Raw genomic sequence first — 24,943 nt, forward strand, 5'->3', positions numbered from 1 at the left:
ATGATCCCGTGTATAAGGAATTTTAGAAAAAGGGGCACCCTGGTGCCTCAGTCGATTAAGCATCTGCTCTTGGCTCAGGTAGTGATCTCAGGGTCCTGGGATCAAGTCCCACAGTGGGCTCTTTTCTCCCACTGCCCACCCTCACTCATACTCTCTCTCTCTCTCAAATAAATAAATTAAATCTTAAAAAAAAGGAATTTTGGGATGCCTGGGTTGCTCAGTTGGTTAAGCAGCTGTCTTCGGCTCAGGTCATGATCCCAGCGTCCTGGGATCGAGTCCCACATCGGGCTCCTTGCTCAGCAGGGAGCCTGCTTCTCCCTCTGCCTCTGCCTGCCATTCTGTCTGCCTGTGTTCGCTCTCCCCCCCCCCCGATAAATTAATAAAATCTTTAAAAAAAAAAAACTCTTTAAAAAAAAGGAATTTTAGAAAAGCAAAATTGTAGCAACAGAAGTCAAATTAGTAGTTTCTGGGGGCTAGGTTATAGAGGAAAAGGATTGGCTGCAAAGACACATGATGAGATTTTTGGGGGGGTGATGAATATTTCTATGTCATGATTGTGGTGATGATTATGCTACTGTGTATATTGGTAAAAATTCATCAAGTTATACACTTAGATTGGTGAATTTTATTATATGTGAATTATACTTCACTAAAGCTGGCCAAATGAAAAAAGAAATGGCAAATATTCTAAGAGTTGATCCTATGTGAACCTCCTTGAATATTGTTTTCCTCATAAACTCACCTTCTTCTGTTCTCCTTCCCTCCGTTCCACAGACCATAATGTGTCCTTTCTCATGTTTAAGACCAAACTCTCTATTTTGACTTGATTTCATTCTTCCTACTACATTGATTCTCTCCATCTCCCTTAGTATATTGACTCTGTTTATTTTCTACAACCTTGGATCTTCCCTGGCCCCTCCCTCCTAGCCTTTAAACATGATAAAACAAAACAGAAACATACATTGGCCATAGTTTCAGCTGCATTTCTCTTCTTCTCTCTTTAGCCAGTCCTTGTAAAACAGGTTATTCTCTGTGTCTCAGCTCATGCTGTTTCCTTGCCTAGAATTCCTTTCCTTGTCCCTTCATCCTGCACCCTCTAATTTCACCTGATCAACAAAACCTAAACAGTTACCGTTAACAGTTCCTCTGGAATCTTTCCCTTATATCTTCTGCACCTTTGGGTCTAGATGTTCCATTTTCTGTTCCCTGATTTGCTTATTCCATATTGCTTTAAAATCAACTCATTTTGAGGCTGATTTTATAAAAAATATTTTATTTTATTTTAAAAAGATTTTATTTATTTATTTGACAGAGATCACAAGTAGGCAGAGGGGCAGGCAGAGAGAGAGGAGGAAGCAGGCTCCCCGCTGAGCAGAGAGCCTGATGCGGGCCTCGATCCCAGGACCCTGGGATCATGACTTGAGCCAAAGGCAGAGACTTAACCCACTGAGCCACCCAGGCACCCCAATATTTTATTTTATTTATTTAACAGAGAAAGAGAGAGAGAGATCACAAGCAGGCAGAGAGAAAGGCAGAGAGAGAAGGGGAAGCAGGCTCCCCGCTGAGCAGAGAGCCTGATGTAGGGCCCGATCCCAGGACCCTGAGACCATGACCTGAGCCAAAGGCAGAGGCTTAACCCACTGAGCCACCCAGGTGCCCTGAGGCTATTTTAAGGGTATGGAATTTCTGTCACTTTCTACTATAACTAGAACATAGCAACTCTTTTGTGTTAAATGTGAATAATATAGTTTTGTAATATATAAAACATATATAAATGAGCATCTTCTTTTAAAGTGCTGATAGTGGAAAAAAATGTTGATGGTGAGCCATTTATAGAAATTAAATTAAATCACCTTTGGGGAAAATTTTTAAAAAATAACTCCAAAGATGGGTTACATACTTTAGAAATACTGATCTCCAGCAGAGTTTGCAATATGTATTGTGTAATATTTAAAGCAATTATCAGATTCTGATGTTACATCATATAGATTAAATAATTCCTTTAGAATTCTTGATACATGTGGCTTTCATCATCTTCATTATGCCTTGTAAGAGAATTACACACATTTCAAAATGCTTTCATATATACTTTGTCATTAGATATGTTCAGGGGTACTATAGCAGAGCTAAGGCACATATTGCCATGTTATATTGTTTTTTTTTTTTAAGATTTTATTTATTTATTTATTTGACAGAGATCACAAGTAGGCAGAGAGAGGAGGAAGCAGGCTCCCCGCTGAGCAGAGCCTGATGCGGGGCTCGATCTCAGGACCCTGAGATCATGACCTGAGCCGAAGGCAGAGGCTTTAACCCACTGAACAACCCAGGCACCCTGCCATTTTATATTGTCTTATCTGCTTCAAGGTGTCATAAAATTTTTGCTGCTGGAGGTGTCAAAGTTGAGGCTGAATGACAGACCATCCCCACTGGGACATTCTCCATCTTCAAAAAGATACAGATGTACATAAAAGTCAGTGTCCTCTTGGCTCTTGACAATGACCTTTTAGGAGAAGTTATTTTTTATATAGGTCATATGTCACATAAAACTTAAACTTTTCATTTTTTTTTAAAGATTTCATTTATTTATTTGACAGAGAGAAATCACAAGTAGATGGAGAGGCAGGCAGAGAGAGAGAGAGAGGGAAGCAGGCTCCCTGCTGAGCAGAGAGCCCGATGCGGGACTCGATCCCAGGACCCTGAGATCATGACCTGAGCCGAAGGCAGAGGCTTTAATCCACTGAGCCACCCAGGCGTCCCTAAACTTTTCATTTTTTTCTTCAGAATTAGAGAACTATAATTTAATCCAAAGCAGTCATATTTCACCAGGCAGTCCTTCATTAAATTATGTAATCATAATTCATAGTTTCCCTTAGTATTTTAAAAACATGCCTTAGCTGTGACCATCTCCCATCCTTAATGACTTGCTGTTTAAATGGGCATGGATTAAAATAAAACCGCTCCTGGATGTGCGAACTGCCAATAAACTTGACAAACCAAATGTTCCTGGTGTCAGATGTCCCATGCTACAAAGAGCTAGCAAATACTCTTTGCCTCAGACATGTTATTATTTATGGCTCATATTGTTGACACAGGCACAAATCAATGCAGGTGGTAACTACAGGAAACCCTCATGAGCATCTCTTGAACAATAGGTGTCACTCTTTGTCCTCAATCTGGCCCCAGTTTGCTTTGGAAGAGCTAAGGAGTTTCGTTTTGTCATTCACTGTTTGTAGATACTGTCTTCATAAGTCTAGTCTTTTATTTGCATGAATAGAAAATAGTGTTTCCCTTGTCACTTATAGACAATAATCACCCACTTTACAAATTGCTGATTGAAAAGATCATGGTCATTAACATTTGTTGAGCAGCCCCTGGGTACAATGGGCTATAACAGGAAGAAGAGAAAGGAGAAATGAATGAGAAAGTGAAGGGCAGGTTCCAGAGAGAGTGTTTAAGCTGCCTATCAAGACTCTTAGACATACTGTGTGTGCTGCAAAGGCAATTTAATTTAGCAAATATTTATTTACTGTTAACTGAAGCACTGGGATAATTTTAAAAGATTTTTAAAAGGCCTAGACATTGTACACTCCCTCAGAGAATGAATGTCCAGCTATACAGAAAGAACATAAGCATGTAAAAGTAACTAACAATACCATTCGGTAAATTAGGTTAAGTGTGAGTAACAAGGAGCATAAAGGCTATAGATGTGGACAGCTCTTTAAGGAAGAATATATGACTTAGGAGAAATTGATTTTGAGGAGGATCTCTAAAAATGGGCAGCATTTGATGCATGGAAGAGAGAGAGAGAGGCTATACTGAGAATCAGTGATAGATTCCTACCTCTACCGTGCTGGAGAGGATGTAGAAATTGTTCTGGAATAATGGGAAGCAACCACCAGAAGATGTTTTGGGGCATGACGGTGGAAAACTGAGTAATAATAAATACATTTTGCTTTCATGGATTCTGCAGGACAAAAATAAAGGGATGACAAAATATTTTTTCTTTTCTTTTTTTGCTTAGAAGCTGGTTTTCCTATTGTCTTTAATAACTTTCCCAAACACTGACTTATAGTTCAACTAACTCACATACCTTGGGTAACTACTCTGAAAGGCATGGGACCAGGTAACAAAACTGTGCTCCAGAGCTTACTCTGGGAAAATAGAGACCTGATACACAAATCACTCTAAACTAGGCTAGCGTACCCTTATCTGTGTAAGAAAGGTTTCAGGTGAGCTGGGATTCAGATAAGGAAGAATGTATCTTGCTGAAGGCATCAGCATACATGTATCCTACACTTGTGTTGTCTTCGTGACTGAGAGGGCACCACCTTTTGAGTTTGAGAACTCTTCCAGAGGTTCTTTGAATAACCACAAAAGAGCTGTCAAAACTCAAGAAGTGGTGCAAATTTCCGTCTCTATGACCAAAAATTGAGGAGATATTGAAGGTGAGGACCATCTCTGAGATATCTGACATCTTTCTCAACAGGTGATAGCCACTCTGTCTGACTAGAATCACTGAAGAACAAGGAATCTTTACCTCTGCTCCCTGTCATCAGTGGGGTGCACATTTGAGCAGACCTGTGTGCCTCTGAGTCATGCATGTGGGTAAGACCATGAGGTCTTATTATAGTATTAATAGGGCATACCTCATAGTGTCTACTTTATAGGATTAATGTGAGGATCAAATAATATAATATAATTCATTTTAAGTGCTCTAAAAAGTGTTTTTTTAATAGCAAACATGGGATAATTTTTATGTAAATTAAAATAATAATGGAGATCCATTTTTTTTACTCTTCAGATTGTCAAAAATTTATAGGCATCATTATACTACCAGTAAGGAAGGACTGGGAAATTAGTTTCTCATGTACATTGCCAATTGAGTATAAACTGATAAACTCTTTCAAAAGAATATATCAGCCTTAAAATGTATAAATCCTCTGATCTATTATTTTCTCTTCTAGACATTTGTTCTGAGAAAAAGAGTAATGTTTTTTAACATATTGTTTTCATTAGGGAAAAATTAAGTAACTTAAATGTCCAAAAATATGAAAATAGTTAAGTAAATTATGATACAGGTATTCTTTTTATTGAGGTATAATTGAGATATATCATTATATGAGCTTCAGGTATACAACATAATGACTTGTTATTTGTATATACTGTGAAATGCTCACCACAGTAAATCTAATTATATTCTTTAAAAGTATACATGTGTTAAGTATATACATGTAATATATATTTGTATATATACCAGATACATTATATTTAATGCTATATATATATATATATAATTTGTATATATGATGTTCTATGTAGAAAACAAGGCACAAAAATATCAGATTATATGTAGATAATACATAAATATGGTGTACACACGGGCTTATCACTGAACAAAAGAAATGACAACTGATTTGAGTTTTCTTTCTTAACAATTGTTTCTAAAGTTTACAGTGATTACTTTTATAATAAGAACAATAATAATAAGTTCATTGCTATTGTTTTCCTTAAAAAGACAAAGAAGATAAGGAGGACATTAGGAGAAGGAAAGGAAAAGTGAATTGGGGAAAATCAGAGGCGGAGATGAACCATGAGAGACTGCAGACTCTGAGAAACAAACTGAGGTTTTTGGAGGGGACGGAGGTGGGGGGTTGGGTGAGCCTGGTGGTGGGTATTAAGGAGGGAACGTATTGCATGGAGCACTGGGTGTGGTTCATAAACAATGACTCTTGGAACACTGAAAAAATAAAATTAAATTTTAAAAAATTGTAAAACATGAAATAAACCTGAAAAATGTGTTTCCTTATCTCTAATTCAGGTGGATGTTGTTAGGAATAAATATAACATTTGGAAAAAAAATACAAAGACGATATGGGGAATGCAACAGGCATGTAACAGAAATTGGTTTTAGATATCTATGTGTTTCAAATTCTAACATGGGAAGAGGGAGGAGCATTACCTCTCGAGCTGAACCTCATCCAAGTGATGAGGGCCAACCCAACCCTTGTTCATTGATTTATAACTAACTAGATTGAATGGTTCTTAAAACCAAGGTAAGGCTGTGAATGTCCTGAGCTAAGACAAAGGGCAACTTCTTACCTTTCCCATTGACATCATTTAAACTTTAGCAAATCACCCACCTAAATGCATATGAATTAGTAACTCATACGAGTGATAAGAAAAATTGCATTTGGTTTTCTGACAAACAGTTATTGAACATCTAATTCCATGCCAGTGCTTAGCTAGGTCTCAGCGGATACTACAGAAAAGAATAAAGGCTCTAACCTGCTCTAGCAAAATGCTCCCTCAGGCGAAGCAGAGAGAAATGTAACAAGTGTTTGCTGCAGAGTAGGGCAGATGTTAAAATGAGGGAAGGGAGGGCATACTGTTACTCACTAGATATTTACAAAGTGTCTACTATGTACAAGGTGCTGCCACACACTCTGAGGATATAACCAGGAACCTACTAATCCCTGCCTTGGTGGGGCTTACACTATAGTGAGGGAAGAGAGATAAATAAAAGAAAGAAATAAACTACAGTGTAGGTAAGATGTCGAGAAAATCTAAAGCAGGAAAAAGGGTGGGGGAGCAACTGTAATCAGATAAAAGATAAAGGGAGCCTGCCAGAAAAATAACATCTGCCTGAAGACCCAATGGAGTGAAAGGAATGAGCCAAGTGAATATTTAGGGTAGGAGCATTTTGGAAGAGAGAAAGGAAGAGGAAGGGGAGTCAGGCAGAAACAGAGGGTGCGGCAAGGGCAAAGACTCTGAAGTAAGAGTGTGGTGGTGTTTTCCAAGGTCTGTAAGCAGTCCGTGTGTTTGGAGGTAATGAGGGAGGAGAGAATGTAGTAGGTAATGGTAGTAATTCAGATCCTATATGGCCTTGCAGACAAATGTAAAAGTCTTTGCCTTTTGCTGTGAAGTTACTGCAGTGCTTTGAGCATAGGAAGGGCATGACCCATACATTATAGTAGGATTACTGTTATTTTCTTGCAAACACAATAGCAAGGATATTGACTATGAGTATACTGCAGTGATTTAGGTGAGGGTGGAGGTAGCTTGGAACAGATTGGAGGCAAGGGATAAAGTGAGAATTTGCTGGATTCTGGATATATTTTGAAAATCGAGTCAACAGAATTTGCTGAGGGATTGGAAACAAGTTAAAAAGTGACTTTTTTTTTTTTTTTAACATAAGCAAAGAAAGAATGAAGTTGCCCTTAAATAAAATGGGGAAGACAATAGGAAGAGCAACTTTCGAGGGTGGAAGAGAGGAGCTCAGTGCTTGACATGTAAAGGCTGAGATGTCTGAATGCCTTCTCAAAGGAGATGTAAATGAGACAGAGAAATAGTTCAGGGCAGAGATTAGGGCTGATGCAGACCTGAGCATCATCAGTATTTAGGTGGTATTCAAAGGGATAAGATAGGCTAGTAGTCAGAAAGACTGGGTATAGACAGATACCAGGAGAGGTTCGGGCTCCAGTGTTAAGAGACTGGGAGTAGGAGGTGGAACCACCAAAGAACAGTGAGAAGGAGCCGTCCTTGGGTAGAGGGAAAACACTCTGGAAGCCAAGAGAAGAGAATGCTTTAAGGAGGTGGGATCGACCAACTGTCAAATGCTGTTGGTAGATCAGGTATTGGTAGGACTGAGAAGTGGCCCCTAGATTTGGAAACATGGAAGTCATAGGTGACCATAAACCGTAACAAAGGCAAGTTTAGAGAAGAGGTGGGTGTGGAAATGTGAAGGGAGCGAGTCCATGAAAGAGCCGGAGTTGAGGAGTTAGATACAACTGTTCCCAGAGTTCTGTGGTTTAAAAAAATAGAAAAAAGTGGGGGGGGGACGGGGGAGGAGGGGAGGAAAATTGAAGCATATGGAGAAGGACATGGTGTCCAGATGGCATCCAGAGTTTTATTTTTAATATGAGAGAAATGACACTGGTATGTATCCTCATTTTAAAAATCCAGAATAGAGAGAAAAATTGATGATGCAGGAGAGGAGAGAGTACTAGATCACGGGCATTGAGAAGGCAAGGGAAGATCGAGGGTCTTAGTGCTGTTCTCCAGAAAAACAAAGCTTCATATGTTAACATTTTATTGGGAGGGCAAAATGACCAGGAATAGGAATGAGGATAAAGGGCATGTGGTAGGGAAGAAATGAAAACAAATATGACAGAATATTACCAATCTGACCGCAGCTTTGTGACCAACTGTCACAGCTGTTTGTCCTTGTAGGACATCTTCAGAGATGCTGTATCCGAGAAGTTAGGAAGTCCCCACACAGAGCAGGATTTGCTCAATGGTTCACACCTCCCCTCTGAAAACTCAGGCTAGGAGGCAAGAGAAGGGCATGTATCCAAACGAGTAGGGAATTTGCCAGTGGGTTGTTATCCGCAGTGATTCTGGAAGCTCGGAGCAGTACCCTGAGTGACCTCTTGTCTGAACAGCAGTTGTGGTGGCAGCCGGTACCTCTTTCTTTAGTTGTGTAAGCGCTGTGGCTAGGTGACTCCTGGCAGAGGACCACTGGTCAGTGTCTTGATCTGAGGTGATGCATAAGCTGGAAATAGGACAGAAGGTTCTGGCTTTTGACTGGATAACTGACCAGTCCTCAAAAATATCTAGAAAGACAGGTAGTTACTCGGGCATAGATTCATATAGGTGGGTAGTGGTGGAGTTCGTGAAAATGCTTTTCTGTTTCCTCAACAAAATCAGCTGAGTGAGAACAGGGGATTGATGAAGCTGGGGAAACTCATGGAGAGAGGAAGTTAAATGATCATCTAGGTAGGAGTGTGGGAGGAAAAAAACCAAAAAACAACCAGGGAGCCTGGGAGGGCTTGTCTTATCTAGGGAGTCTGCAAAAGCTTCTTGGAGAAAGGGATCTGGAATTGAGATGTTAAGAATGAGTTGGAGTTAATCAAATGGGCAGGGGACTTACCTCCTGGAAAAGGGAATATAAGTATGTGATAAGACCTAGGAAGTAGAAAAAGCATAACACATATAAAGATTGCTGATCGTAGTGCTTGATGAGCAAAGCAGAGGAACTGAGTTTGTAGAGTTAGATGGGTAGAAGAGTCACTTTTCAGGTCTTCCATTTTATAAGGGTTTGGTCTTGTCAATGTTGATGATAAAAATACTTGGTGAATTAGGATGATTGAAGTGCAAGTCAAGGGTTAGGAGATTTATACGTATTTGTGAAATCAGATACACTGGGAATTCCTGATGTCCCCAGTGAAAGTCACAGTTAATCCCATGAAAAGAAAAGTAAGCATAACTCTAATTCACAAATATGAAAAGTGTTAATCATTTTGCAAATAATAGACTACATTATCTTCAGCTCCTCTGCAATATCTCTATGGCTATTACATCAGAGAGGAATTTGATAATAGTTATGATACTTAGTATCTTTAATAGAAGTATCCTAAGAGCACACCCAGAATTACACAATCACACATCTATTCACATACATAGATATTCATAACTTTGGCAGGGAAGCTAGATAAAATGTGAAATGGAAGAACATAAAAATAAAACCAATTACTATCTTGGCAATAAGAGTTCTTTCACTCTGCTTAGCAACCCTCTGAAAATAAGAGTATGCATTAGCATCAATTCAGATAGTAATATGTTCCAATACTTATATCTCTAGGAGACTGTTATCCTTCCCACAAATAATCGAAAGATACTAGGATATAATGACATCTTAAACTGTAGAGAATTAAGAGCGGAGATGACAAGGTAATGAGACTTCATTTTTTAAAAAGTCGCACTTAGGGTATGTTCAGATTTTAGGTCTTCGACTAAACTTGCTACTAGTGTCCTACATATCTTGTGTGTCCTGAAACCCTGCATCATCGAGGACACCCCTTCGATTTTATTCATTCCTCACTGTCGCGTTGATGTGTCTACAATGTTCTCAGAGTTATGTTAAAAGCTATGGAGAAGTACCTGCCCTTGGGAAGATTCCCAGAGAAAACTCAGAACTACAGTTCTCCTTTCTTAACCCACTCAACTAAGGTAATTGGCTTAAGACAGTGAGGCTCCTCGAAGTGAAAGGAAGGGTCTGGTAGAGCCACATGAATCATGAGTGCTTCCATCATTAGCCATTAAAATACAGTGGAAAATTTAAGTCACCGCATGCATGACATGCTGTGGTCCACAGAGGGGGAGAAGTGGTGTGCCTCCTTTAATTACTCCCACGGAACTGAGCACATGTCTAGCCATGGTCTTTTCTTTTACTATTTTCCAAATAATGAGTACTCTAATTGCTTCAGTTGGAGCGGCCCTTGCTCATTTTAATGGTTGGCTGCCAGTGTTCTTTCTCTTTCTTCCTTCCCTCTGTTCTCTACACACACCGTCTCTCCTCCCTCCCCCGTTTTTGGTCTGAATTTGATGAAAGTCTGGTTTTTACTCCCAGAAAGTTTAAGTGGTTAAATTAAATCACAACTTGCTTTGGTCAATCATCTGGGGAGCTCTTTAGGAATTGGGGAAACATTTTATTTACGACTCAGCTTTCCACCTGTGCTGACATGGCGTGGAATTTACAGCTATATTGAAAGCGTTATAACCAGCAGCTCAGAAATTCCACATTCTCCTGAGCTGCATTATTAGGGAACATTTGTCAGGCAGCCAATTGCTGTGTCAGCCCCTAATTGATTTATATTAGCATCTGTAGGAATGAGGTGGAGGGTGGGGTTGAGCCTGGGCCCACTTCAGACTACCCAATTGCTGAGTTTCCTATGCGCATTGGAGACTTGCAAACAGAATCGAACAAAGGTACTGGGTTTTCCTTTTGTTTTATTTTTAGGCAACATGTTTAAAATTACAGATGTTAACAAGGCCAGTATAAGCTTTTACTACTTTGTGAAAAGTTTGGGGAGCTTAGCCTCTCCCTGCCAGGCCCTATCACTTAACTGTAAAGAACACCTGGCCCCCTGAGAAATGTGGGGGGCGGTGTGGATAAAAAAAAATCAAAACAAAACCTAGAAAGGCCTTCAAAATGTTTCCCTCTGTCAGCTTTCATTTACAAATAAAGTAGTTAGCTCTAATGGCTCTTTTTTACACTCAGATTCCCCTCCTCCTGGATTAGAAACAAAAATCTCTACTACTCATTTAGAAACACCTGGACTGAGGTTAGGTCCAAGTTGAGGGACTGGAGAAATCAGCAGAAGGGACCATAGAGGGAATGCCCAAGACACTCATTCACTACAACATTGGATCTTGGGTACAGATATTTTAGACAGGAGCTCCCAAATAGCAGTGCTCCCAGAGCGTCTTGGACAATGTGGTTTTAGGTGTTAGCATCCTTGATGGAAACCACACTCCCTGCCACCTCCTAATGCATCATATCTGGTTCACGGCACACAATGAGATTATGTGCCTGGCCCCGTTGCTATATGAGTTTGAAACAATTTACACACTGCCATCGTGAAGCTTCTGCAAGAGGTATAGGGCAGGGATCGAAGATGATAGGAAATGAGCATGTTGTGAGTGTGGAGACCACAACGCTGTATCATGAAAGGGAGGAGTTCCTTAGGTTCTTCTAGGCTTTTAGTTATGGGGCAACTACAGCTGAGAGTAACTCTAGGAAAGGCCTGCCCCTTTCTACTGCCCTCAGAGAATGACTGGTTAGTCAGCAGAGGTCCTCGTGGCAGAACTGGGCTCAGTGTGCCTGGCTTGCAGAGCTCACAGAGTTTGCAGTGTTCCTTGATTTCCATGTGCCTGGGTTATAGTATACCTTGTTCATAGCATGCTTTGTCACAAGGTACCACATGCTTTGATCACAACCTGCCTCACTTACACCCCTTAGACTTGATACACCTTGGTCAGAAGGCATCTTGGTCACACCAAGCTTGTGCTACATGCTCCTTGATATCCACACGTCTCAGTCCCAGCATACTGGCCACAGAACCCCTCTCAGCATGGTACATCTTTGTAGTGGCACCGTGTGCTTTGGTCATAGTAGATCTTGGCCAGAGTATGCTCGTTTTCTTCTGCCTGTGTGCATGGGGATTGGTCACAGCAGTACTTGGTCATTGTGGGCCTCTGTCTCTATGGTCTTGGGTCACAGAGTACCTAGCACACTTTAGCCATGGCATGAAGATGGTCATTCACACCTGGGTAACTGGGTGCCTGAATCATGCCTCATCCGGGTCATAGCACTGTGGTGGTTATAATGTGACTTCTGTTTACAAAGTAATGGTAATTAGAAATCCTCTCTTAGCCTACAGTGTTCTCATGGGATGTGGAGAGACAGGTGGGATTCTAGAAGCCAAGTTAGAGAGGCATCATAGAGCCAGTAATACAGGTCCTCAAAATCAGGTTGATATACATAGTAACAGAATCTGTGTCCCAGAATGTTGAATTGGGCACTTTAAAAACTATCTCTATGCTAATGACTCCTGAATTTATAGATTCTTCCCAGACTTGTATATCCATCTTCTGGCTTGACATTACCACTTTTCTGTCACTCAGAATTGATGTGGTTCCAAAACTGGGCCGGTATGTTCCTCTAACCTGATTTTACTGCAGTCTTCCCCCTCTGAGATCAGACACCTCCATTTCTCAGGTTGTTCAGACCAAAACTTATGGTCATTCTTGACTTTACTTTTTCTCATACCCCACATCCAACACATCAGCAAATCCCGCTGACTCTCAATTCAAAATAGGTAGACAATATAATCCTCCCTACCTTCATAACTGTAACTCTGGTCCAGAGGCCTCCTTGCTGGGATTATTAAAATAGTCACATAATTAATCTCTCATCCTCTTTATCTATTATCAACATAGATACTAGATGAACCTGTTAACATAGAAATCTTTGCTCTCATGAAAACCCTTCAAAGTCTAATGGCTGCTGCACTGGGAAAAGGCCACAGTCTTTGCGATGACCCCTAAGGCCCCACAGTCTGAACTGTGTGACCTCTCTGGCATCCTCTCCAGCTCTTTTCGCCCTTGGCCATCCCCTGACAGCTACGAGCTCCTGCTCAGACACCTTTGCACTTGTACTATTTCTGCCCCATGCAGAGCACTCTGCCCCCAGATACCGACAGTGCGGATTCCCTCACTTGTTTTCAGCACTTAGCTCAAATGATCCTGAATTTTGTCTCACTGCTAAGCACATTCCCTTCCTTTTTCTTTTTAGCATTTGTCACTATGTACCATACCATACATTGGACTCATTTATTTTGCTTATTGTCTGTCCTCCACAGTATGCCGGTGAGGGCAGCAATTTTCATTTCGTGTGTACTTGCATTCCCTGCTAGTGGAACAGTGCTTGACATATGAAAAAGTGCTCACTGCATGTTTGCTGAATGAATGAATATTAGACAATTACTGCAGTTTAAATTTCGTTTCTGCTCTTTGTTTTTCTTTTACCCTTCTTAAAACTCTTTGAGGCTTCAATGTTAATCCCATGTTACCCGTTTGTCTGCCTTTTGGCTCTTTTATTTATTCCTTCTACAAACTCTTCATCTCATACTTCTCAGGACTTAGACTAACGTACTTACTAATCATTCCATGTGATTTTCTAATAAGGTCCTCAAATTGTATAAAATAAAATTCATAGCATTCTACCAAACTTGTCATGTTTTCTAGCTCAATTAATGATGCCATAATCTATCTAATCATAAAAGTTAGAACTTGGTGTCTTCTGCAGTTTCTCCATGATAGTTATTTCTAATTTCAATTAGAAGACCTCTTTTTGGCCAGGATGACATTTTGATTTCTTGTTTCCATCTTCAGCTAGCAAATATAAACATCTATACATATATCTATGGGCCTATGTGTATAAGATGCATACACACACACAATAATAACAGAAGTTTAAGTCACAGTTTTTTTTAAAAATTTAAATTCAACTAGCCAATATATAGTACATCATTAGTTTTTGTTCTATTAAGCTTTAAGTTAGAAAACTGGCAGTTATAACCAGAAGTTTGACCAAGAGCCACAAGTTCCTCAGGTGTCAAAGAGAATGCAGCCAGACTCACTGCATGAACTTGGACGCTGAGGCAGGGCTCTCTCCCTGCAAATACAATGAGAAGAAACAGTGACTCATGACCAGGGTGAAGGTGTTTATCAACACACTTGTAATGCCTGAAGGAGATACACTGGACTTGAACCAAGCTGCCAGCCAGCTGCCAAGACTGAATTTGCTAAGTGCCATGTATCACCCATAGCTTCTACTATACGAACTGTTTCTGAACTAGAGGTCCAGCTGTGCCCTCAAGGCAATCATAAAAAACACTATAGAGAGAGGAAAAAAAGAAAAGTGGTCCTAAAGGAAGCAAAGAAAAATTATAAACCTGTAAATGAAAATTCCAAAGAAGATAACTAAAACTACCACTAAAAGCAACAGTCAATGGTATTGACAAGTGGGAGACTGTATCGGTCATAAAAAAAAAAAATAAGGGAACAATTTATATGTGATTTTGAAATCCTTTAAGATTCTCAGAGACACAGGGCACCTGGGTGGCTCAGTGGGTTAAGCCGCTGCCTTCGGTTCAGGTCATGATCTCAGGGTCCTGGGATTGAGTCCTGCATCGGGCTCTCTGCTCAGCAGGGAGCCTGCTTCCCTCTCTCTCTCTCTGCCTGCCTCTCCGTCTACTTGGGTTCGCTCTCTGTCAAATAAATAAATAAAAATCTTAAAAAAAAAAAAAAAAAAGATTCTCAGAGACACAAGAAAAGGAGGACCCAGGGAAGAAAATTGTGAAATGCCAACCAGCAGATATAACGCAAGAAGAAGTGGTTAAAAACAGACATAACTAGCAATCATGTTATGTAGACAGTCCTTGACTTAAAAAAAAAAAAAAAAAAAAAAAAGGACCTTCCAGAATGTAGTCAAAGAATTAGAGAATTCAGGCATTATTGAACATTCGCCTAGAATGAACACAGGAGAGTAAATGAAAAATGTAAAAGATAATTTGAGGTTCTAAATTTCATCTTAAAGAATTTGAGAATTCAAAAACATCTTAAAGAATTTGAGAATTCAAAAACAAAAAGAAAGGCGTATAAGCAATTTTCTAGAAACTAATTTTTCAGACTTGAGGACAAGAGTTCTCCTACTAAAAGTGCATCCTTTGTTTCAGGTATGGTAAACAAAAACAAACCCACATCTATACCCATCACAGTGAAACTGAAAAGCATAAAAGATAAAGTAAAAAGTCTTTAAATTTATGAGAGAAAAGATGGATTAGCAGCAAAAGAATAACAATTATACTTAGAATTTATTTCAACACTATCTCCGAAATGCCAGGAGAAAACTACCATCAGTTTAACACTTTATATCAAGCTAATCCACAATCAAGAGTGAGGACAAGATGAAGATATTTCTAAACTCATAAATGCCATGAAAATGTACCTTTCAACAAGTTAAAAGAATTTTTAAGGGAAAGAGTTCATTGATAAGAAAAACAAATCAAAATTAATGAAATCAAATATGAAGACAAAATGAAGGAATGGTAAAATTATGTTGGGCAATCTATAACTCATGTGAAAGAAAATTCTAGAAACAACATTGAAGATTGTGGGGGTGGTAGGAAGTGGTAGGAACTCAGTGTGTAGGAAAAATGTGCTGAAGTCATTAAAAGAAGGACAGAAAAGCTTCACCTCTTGTTAGAAAAAAATATGAGAGAGAAATGCATCTTAAAATTTTAGTAGTTAATTCCCAAAGAATTAAAGTACAAACAATATGTTGAAATTAGCAAGGGAATAGAAAAATGAACAAGAAAAATTTCAGCAATCTAATAGAAGTCAGGAAAGGGGAAAAATGAAGAAAGCATAGGAAACAGAACAAAATAAAATGGTAAAAATATTTCCAAATATATTAGCAACCTCAAATGGAACAGTTGAACTCTTCTACTAAAAACTAAAAACCATATCGGGGAAAAATTTCAAGTATGTTCTGATTATAAAAGATACTTTTTCACTGTGGCAAAAAAAGACAACAAAATTTAGCCTCTTACCCCTGAAACAAATAATACATTATATGTTAATAAAAAAAACTTAGCCTCTTAACCATTTTTAAATGTACAGTTAAATAGCATTAAGTGTATTCATATTGTTATGAAACAGATCTCCAGAACTTTTTCATACTGTGAGTCTGAAACTCTCCTTATTAGAGTAGAGCTCTCCTTCCCCCTAGCCCTGGTAACCATCATTCTACTTTCTGTTTCTATGAATGTGATTACTTTGGATACCTCAGATAAGTGAAATTATACTTTTCAAATCACACTGAAAAATGGAAAATGACAGGATTGGAAAAGATACACAAAGGAAATAGAAAATTAGTTGGTGTAGAATATATAGAGTCATACTGGACACTCCAATTGGCTTAAGCAGTGAACAACACCACTTTTGAAGGAGTGGGCCGTGGAAAAAGCATCCATGGAGGAAACAAAAAAAAAAAAATGATTGGTAGAACATGAGCAGAAGAAGAAGAATGTAGAGATTCAGAAAGTAAGGATCATGCAACTATGTATTAGGTCAGTCAAGTGAGAACCTAAACACACGAGGAAATTTGGAAGTTCGGTGATCCCTATTGGTGATCCCTATTGGTGACCGTTGCAAAAGCAATTTCAATTGAATTTGAGCAAATTCCTCTCTCTCAGATTGAGAAGTTTGAGAAAAATAGGAGAAATGATAATCTAGAAGTGAGGCTGAGGGAAGATAAATATTGCTTTATAGGACTCATATAACCATACTGATAGATTCAGGGCAAAGAGATTAAAATGAAGGAGTGGCAACTTGTCTCTCCAGCTGCATCTACAGCCCCCACATAAATTACATTTTCGTTAACAGGGGGCCACTCACTGGTCCCTGAACAACCCCATACCTTTACCTCTTTTTGATAATGGTTACTCTTCCCAAGGCATAATATTTCCTTTCCCTCTTTTGCCACTTCTTACTCATCTGTTTCGATTTAGCTCAGATATTCTCTCCTTTGTTAAATCTTGTCTGACTCTCCTATGAGAACTAAACTCTCATTCCATTGTATTCATTAATAAATGATACGAAGAATATATGTTATTTATATATGGGATATAGTTATAATTTTTTAAATATCTTGTCTACCAGTTCTATTATGCATGTCATTTCTAGGTATGATTTTAGCCATGGAGTCCTCCCCGCCAACCCTTATTACAAGTCGTATGTTCTTCTGCTTCTTTACACACCTGGTAATTTTTTTATTCTATATCAAATATTATGGATTTGAAGTTGTTGAGTGCTAAATATTTTGGTATTTCTGTAAATATTCTTGAGTTTTGGTTTCAAAGACTGGTAAGTTACTTGGAAGTAGCTTTATCCTTTTGAGCCTTGATTCTTTTAGGTGGGACCAGAACAGTCTTTAGGGCTAATTTTGCCCCATTACTGAGGCAGAGTCCTGAATACCCCACCCGATGCCCACGAATTATAAAGTTTTCCACTCTGGTTAGTAGGAAAACTACTGGCCCTGTGGGAACTTCAGGAATGTTTCCTTCTAATCCTTTTGGATGCTTCTTTTCTTGGCCTTGGGTATTTGCCTCACATGCATGTGCTAGTGGGTATTCAACTGAAGACTCAAAGGGGACCCTCTGCAGGTGTCTGGAATTCTCTGTGTCATCCTCTCTTATGTAGTAGCCTAGACTCCCAGCTCTATCTTCTTGACTCAGATAGATGGCTGAGCTCCATTCGGCTCCCTTTTCCTGGGCCACAGGAAATTATTATAGGGTTCACCTCATTAATTTTTATTTTCTTAGGGAAAATAAATCTTTGTGATTCCCAGTGTCTGACGTCTGAAAATGATTGTTTCAATAATCAGTGTTTCAATGAGGAAAAAAAAAATGGGAAAGCTAGTAGCAGTTTTCAGATTTAAAAAAAAGTCAATAGTAAAGTTTTAAAAGTTATAAATGCATAGCTATAAAATTTAAACATTATTGATTAAATTCTTTTAATCAAAATGAGATTTTGCATAGGTTTAATGGCTTTTCTTTTCCTATGTAGCTGTTATTATTATAGACAAAGAGCTTTTTGGATATTGGCTTCCATGTGATATGTAGACTATAAGGCCACTCAAAGGAGTAAGCTATGTGGGCAACAGCCCTTTTTTTTTCTGGTAGTGATCAGATAATAACCAGTTGCGTCTTTAAAGGCAAATCACATACACTAATTGATTATATTGATATCTACTTTTATTGTGAACTTTACCATAAAAAAATCATTTTATCAGGGTCTGACTTCCTTAGGACAAGAATTCTTCAGGGATCGAGGCCATGCCTCATTCATTTTTGATATCCCCAGAGCCTAACACATTGCTGGAACTTACGTATTTTTAGGAGCTAAGAGACCCTGAAACACAGTTGCAAAAATCTGGATGACCAAGTATACTCAGTAAACTTTCTTTAAAAACTGCATCGACAGTTGAGATGGAAATAGGACACTATAACAGCTACAGGATATACTATTGCAATATTCAGTAAATTCTAGTGGGGTCAAAGGCTTAGTGACCTGCCACAACAGTGGGACCCAGGTCCTGGCATCTGTGCTAAGGCCGCTCACTGAGGCCACACTGTTCATTTTTAAAAGGGAGCTTTACAAATTAATGAATAACAACATCAATAAGAATCTTAGGCAGTTCTTCATATTAAAATTACTATTTCAAGTTGGGGCAAGACAAGCTATTATAAGTAAACTCAAAATACAATTTTCCAAGTGCAATAAACTTTTTCCTCACTTACATGAAGTTAGGCTTCAAAGCAAATACTCTGGGTTAGTGGGGAGACCATACTCCATATAGCCATTGAGAGACCCAGTCTCTTCTACAAGTGAGGTCAAGAAAGAGTAGTTCTTGGGCTATGGCTTTCCGATCAGATAGCTGCAAGAAAAGGACATGGAAGGGTGTGTGTAAAGGTTTTGTCGACCAGGCTTGAACACAGTGCTTTACACCTCTGTTCACATTCCACTGGGGAAAGATGTCGTATGGCTACAGACACACCTAAACGCAAGGTAACTGAGAAATGTACAGTAGCTGGGCAGCCATATGTGCAGTTTCAACCAACCAAAAAAATAAAAAATAAAAAATCTGTGACACACCTGGCCATCTGTTGTTTACTTTTAGTAAACTGAACAGGAATTGATATTTCCACCGACTGTTAGACCACATCATCTGGTGATTGTTTAAAAAAAAATACAGGGGCGCCTGGGTGGCTCAGTGGGTTAAGCCACTGCCTTCGGCTCGGGTCATGATCCCAGGGTCCTGGGATCGAGTCCCACATCGGGCTCTCTGCTCAGCGGGGAGCCTGCTTCCTCCTTTCCCTCTCTGCCTACTTGTGATCTCTCTCTGTCAAATAAATAAATTCTTAAAAAAAAAAAAAAAAAAAATACAGATCTTTTGACTTCCTTTCTTTCTAGATGTCCTATTGACATACAGGTTAACTGTTCTTAGTATTTCTCATACAGTGACATCACAGCTGGCTTTGTAAGTAACAGCTTTCCTCTGATTTTCTCATGACAATTCATATAAAGTTCTATAGGAAAACATTGCTATGTGTGGGGCAAAAAGGAAAGGTTTGCTTTTGAAAGAGGTTCTGTATTCTAACAAAGGAAAAAAAAAAAACACCTCAGGAGAATAATTTTGTTATACGCCTAGGAGTTTCTTTGGGGAAGAATATTTATTTTAATATTTGTATGTTAATAGCCCAGACATCTAAGATAGGACCTATCACAGATACTCAAAGGTTTCTGAAACAAAACTGAGACAATATGCATAAGGACCAAGTGTACTGTTGCCAAATTTCAACTTTGAGCTGCACATAGGTCAACATAAAGCCACAAAGGTGCACAGGGGTTGGTCAGGGGTACCATACTGTACTGTGAAAAGCTGACAGGTGGGGGTTACATATGGGGTATAGCTTGAAGGGTGGGCTGGATCAATGAGTGAAAGGTCTTATATACCGTAACTGGGATTTAAAGTGTAGCCATCAATGGTTTTTAACCAGGAAAGTAACAAATCCAGATCTACTTTAGAAAAATAATTCTGTGAAACAATGAATTGGGTAAGACAGAGACAAAGGGCAAGAAGACACTGATGAGACAGAGACCGATCCAAAGCTGGCAGTGGCAAGGGGCTAAGAAGTGAGGCATAAACAATCTTGAGGACTTTCAGGTGCCAGATCCATAGGAGTGGTGATTACTGATAATTAAACATGGAAGGGAGTACTAGAACTGCAACTGATCTGGGATGCAGATGGAAAAACCCAGAAATCAACGTGCTCAAGGACATGCGGAGCGAAGTGCATGTAACACTTCTAGGTAGTTCAATTAGAATTAGAGACAAAATTAGTGTCGGTTTCAGGGGCCCTACTAAGCTATAACACTTAACACAATGTACTATAAATACTTACGAATTTGCTTCCTGTCCCACTGATAATTAGGACAAGGACCACTTTCCTTGTTTCTACATCACCTATTCAAAATATACAACTGAGTATATATGAAATGTTTGACAACTGATAGTTATGCTATCAGTTTTCAACTCTGAGATAGATCAAAACACAATCATATGCAGAAACATCAAAGTAACTACCAAAACAATGGCAATAATCTCATGAAGGCTTTAGGTATTATGTTCAAACAGGATTAAAAAAAGTTAAACTTGTTAAAAGCCAAAGTCAACCATGAAATCCAATAAGGATATGAGAAAATTATACCAATTCAGGAGTGAAACTGTAACAGTTGTGAATTGCTTTGCCTTATTCCTTAAAAGGCATTCTCAAAATTCTTTAATTAAAAAAATCTAATTCTAATAAAAAGCTACATGTGAATACTGCTTATAATTTCTGTGTTCATGCATATCAATTACCATATGGGAGGGTATAGGATTCAGACCCTTGAAACTACAGTAGGAATAAGAAATTAACTTGCAATTTTACAGAAGTGAGAATTTGAGAAATGGTACACATTTCAATCTACAATATACTTTCATGTTTATTATCCTAATATATCTCAAGTAAAATCAAGCATCTTTACTAAAAGACACACATCACTCTCATATTTCTCAAAAATAAAAATGGCCCCCAATATTGGGATAACTAAGTAAATATATGTTGGCAAAACCTCCTCTCTAAGATTTTATTTATTTGACAGACAGAGATCACAAGTAGGCAGAGAGGCAGGCAGAGAGAGAGGGAAGTAGGCTCCCCGCCAAGCAGAGAGCCCGATGTGGGGCTCCATCCCAGGACCCTGGATCATGAGCCGAGCCGAAGGCAGAGGCTTCAACCCACTGAGCCACCCAGGCACTCCAAACCTCTTCTCTCTTAAAAGAAAATCCTAACTGAAGTACCTCTGTGCCATTTTTGGACAAATCTAAAACTTCTTGAGATTCTTTCAGGACTTTCTTTTTATACATTAGTTTAAGAAATGCCTCATGGAAAAGATAAGTTCTGGTAACTGGATATTTCTAGAATATTGAAATTATTCAATTCACAAAGAAATTGTACCCCTCTTTGAAGACTCTAATAGTTTTTTTTTTTTTTTGGCAGGACACTGAGTTATTCAATGTGTTAATAGAATGCTGTCTTAAAAAATTGGGAGTTCTAAATTATCCTCTTACACAAGTCCAGCCACTGAAGATTCCAAGAGTGGGAGGCACAGAACAGGCACTCTGCAGTAACATTTGGTTCTCATTCTCTTTGAAAAATACCACCGTAGCACATCTATTGTAATATTGGCTATGAATTACTTCCTATCACATTAAATCAAAAAGACCAAAACCCCTCAGGTGTGTACAAATACCACATCACTTTCTTTTTTTGTACCAAGTTTTTAAAAAAATAGTACCAATGGCTTTATTCTGAGGAATACCTTTTGGTTTCTTCCTGTAAGAAGATTGTGAAAATAAGTTTGTAAATGTTCCAGAGATTATATTTTATAAAATGCTGCCTGCCACAATTAAGGAATAGTCATCTATGAACATCTTAAAAAACAGATTCTTTATACATATTAATGATGTTATCATTAGTGCTGATAATGAAGAAAAAACAATGCCAAAATTGGGTGAATATCTATTTAAGGAAATGTTGTACATGAATTAGTCTCTATCAAAAGGCACAGAAAGATTAAACTGAAATTTTAGGCATCTCTTCTCATAAATAAGCCGAATGATTTGATATTTATCTCTTTTCTGAAGTCTGTATTATTTTAGGACACTTTAATTCCTAGTAGATGCATTTTAATATGGAATCTCAATATTATATATCCATGAAAAACTGAGCTCCTCCTGTAACATAAAAATATATAACATAAACATATGTTATGTGTTTATAGAAACATATAACATAAAATACATGTTATCCATAGGTTTTAGCACACACAGTTCAAGGGAAAAATGGTATTGATGTAAAGTTAATCTAATTTTTGAATCTCAAGTGTTAATGATTTAAACCCTTGTGGCTAAGTCCAGAAAAATTAAATCCTTTAAAAGGGGTTCATAAACATTGAATAGAACCCTATCAATGCTTGCATCACATCTGGCAATAATGAAGACAAATTAATAAGATTTTGAGAATCTGGCAGGATGATAAAGTCAAAGCATACAAAATCACTTCTCTGCACTTAGTCAGCAGTGGTCCAGGGAAGGATCAACTTCCTGGACTCTGGTGTCCAAATGAAAGAAGGAAAATCTTAACTGCAATCTGGGGTCCAGGTTTCTGGCTCACAAACAACAAAGCTGTACACTCACAAAGCAGAAAAACATCACCAGCAATATATCCCCTGAGAGGAACCTGCTTTTCTAATATCTGCTTTCACTTTAACTCAAAGAACTGACAATGACATAAATTCACACCTTCTTAAGGTAAGATTTTAAAGCTTAATGTGCTATGTTAACTCTTCCCACATGTATTTAATTTCTCTTGGGCAAATGGATTTGTCTTTAAACCAGATGTAGGCAAGAAATTGCTTTAAAAAAATCATTTTAATTATCAAACTTAAGTTTATGTCAATTATTGAAACGTCACTTAATTTTAAAAATGACTACATTCATTTTGTGCATGTATATATGCCAGTCATGTAATGCCATTTTTATCTAAATACTGTTTAAAACAAATACTTTAAATAGTTTAATAGATTTGATACTTAGTTTTTAACAAGTAGAGCAGGATGACCAAATTAGAAAAATAATTTAATTGTTAAAGAATGTTGCAGAATAGTTTAAAAGTGCCTTTTCTATTAGAACTGCTCATCCAGCAGAAAATCAGTAAGAATAGCCAACAGCTCCATCAAAATCCCATTATCACAGGGAACAGTAGATGAAAATCCACCTTTGTCATAGCCATTTTAACTATAGAAATGTGCAATAAACCACGCTCTTGTAATTAAAGGGATGGTGAATGTGAAACTATTTGGAAAAGCACAAAGCATTAGACCACATAAGGCATTATTATAATTAAAGAAACATGGCTTGAACGGTGATTTAAGCCATGGTGGCTGTATTGCATTATACCAGACTATATCAACAAATCTTTTTTTATTTGTAAAGTTAGGGATAAATTAACGTACCTCAAGTCTTCGCAGCTCTTTTTCATTTATAATGTGTTTTCACATACAATAATCTGATTTGAGTCTGTATTACCCCAACTTTGCGTGATAGGCAGAATGGTCATTTATTTGGCTCATATTTTAATGTGCTGAGTATAATTCCATCAACTTGAGACATGATAATATGAAATTATTAAGCCGAAAATGTGTTGAAAACAATAAAAACTGTAATGGTATAGATGGGGCTTGGGATCAAAATGACACATTTTATTAAATGCAGTGTGCAAAATAAAATTAAGTGAATTCTATTTAAAAAGGGTACAAGACAGGTATTATTTAAAATGCTTTAGTACTCGTTTTCAATAAAAAGGAATCTGGCATTATAAAAATACATAATAAAATAGTCATGGATTCATACCATTAATTTACATATGATTTTTTTTTTGCATAAAACAAAGTTAAAATAGTTTTAAAAGGTATTCTTATATGAAAGTTACTCCCAGTATAAAATTTTTATAACATTTTGTAATTTTGGTCCATCTGTATAAATAAGACATTTTATCCTTTTAAAATTCATAACTCCACTAAAAAAACATAGGATTCTCTCTTTTAAATAAAAGTCCACTTGAGGTAGTATGTTTGAGCTCTTCTTTGCTCGCATTCAGTCTATGTGTCCAAGTCATAAGACTGAAAACGGGGAGTCCTATGGTTTTCTAAGGTCTGTTTATAGGTACACGTGTGATTTTCTTGCTGAAAATCTGTCCTTTCTTTCCCATATTCCTCTGACTCAGAGTCCAAGTCTGGAGAAGAACGAGCTTTCAAGGGAAAGGCTCTTGGCTGACAATCCACTGGCTGTCCAAAGCTTGAAAAGGCATCCAGATGAGCTCTCTTCAGAGGCTTTCCAAATGTTCCTGAAAGGAAGAAACCCCTTGAGCATATGGGTCCTTTGGCTAGCATTTCATTCAAAATACATTTCAAATGGAGGAGCATCTTAGCCCGTAAGCACGCCTAAGTAGGTTCTATAAGCCATTTACGGTATCAGGAGTATGTGCATTCCTGGTATGGAGAACGTACAGAATGGAGCTGGGGAATGAATACATATGTCCACTCTTTATTTCATTTCATTACTCACAGTAATAGTAATCATTGAGCAATGAAGTTCCCCAATATAATTTCTTCCAAATCCTGGCTTTAGTTCTTGCCAGTCTGCAATTCTCTATGAAGGAGATCTGGATTGTTGCTTATAAGTAAACTGTGCCTGGATATGGAAAGTGTCTTTCAAAATAATCCTTGTGCCTTGCCCTTTCTTCTTTACTGGCAGAATGTTACTTAACGGACTCAAACTCTTGTCACAGTCACATAAAACATATTTGCATTTTTTTAAAAACAAAAGAATATAAAAAAAATTACACTGTGACAAAACATAAAATTTCATAAA

The 24,943-nt window shown here is 38.0% G+C and overlaps 1 protein-coding gene across 1 annotated transcript in view; it reads right to left on the bottom strand.

The window, feature by feature from the left end:
• Window positions 1-23,751: 23,751 nt before the first annotated feature.
• Window positions 23,752-24,943, bottom strand: part of LRIG3 (leucine rich repeats and immunoglobulin like domains 3) — a 47,724-nt gene continuing 46,532 nt past the window's right edge. Inside the window, exon 19 of the mRNA XM_004773281.3 lies at window positions 23,752-24,416. Coding sequence (XP_004773338.1) covers window positions 24,172-24,416 — 245 coding nt within the window. The 3' untranslated portion in view covers window positions 23,752-24,171. The remainder of the gene's footprint in view (window positions 24,417-24,943) is intronic.

This window comes from Mustela putorius, unplaced genomic scaffold (assembly GCF_011764305.1).
Source record: "Mustela putorius furo isolate JIRA1106 unplaced genomic scaffold, ASM1176430v1.1 tig00003988_pilon_pilon_pilon, whole genome shotgun sequence".
Classification (NCBI taxonomy): Eukaryota; Metazoa; Chordata; class Mammalia; order Carnivora; family Mustelidae; genus Mustela; species Mustela putorius.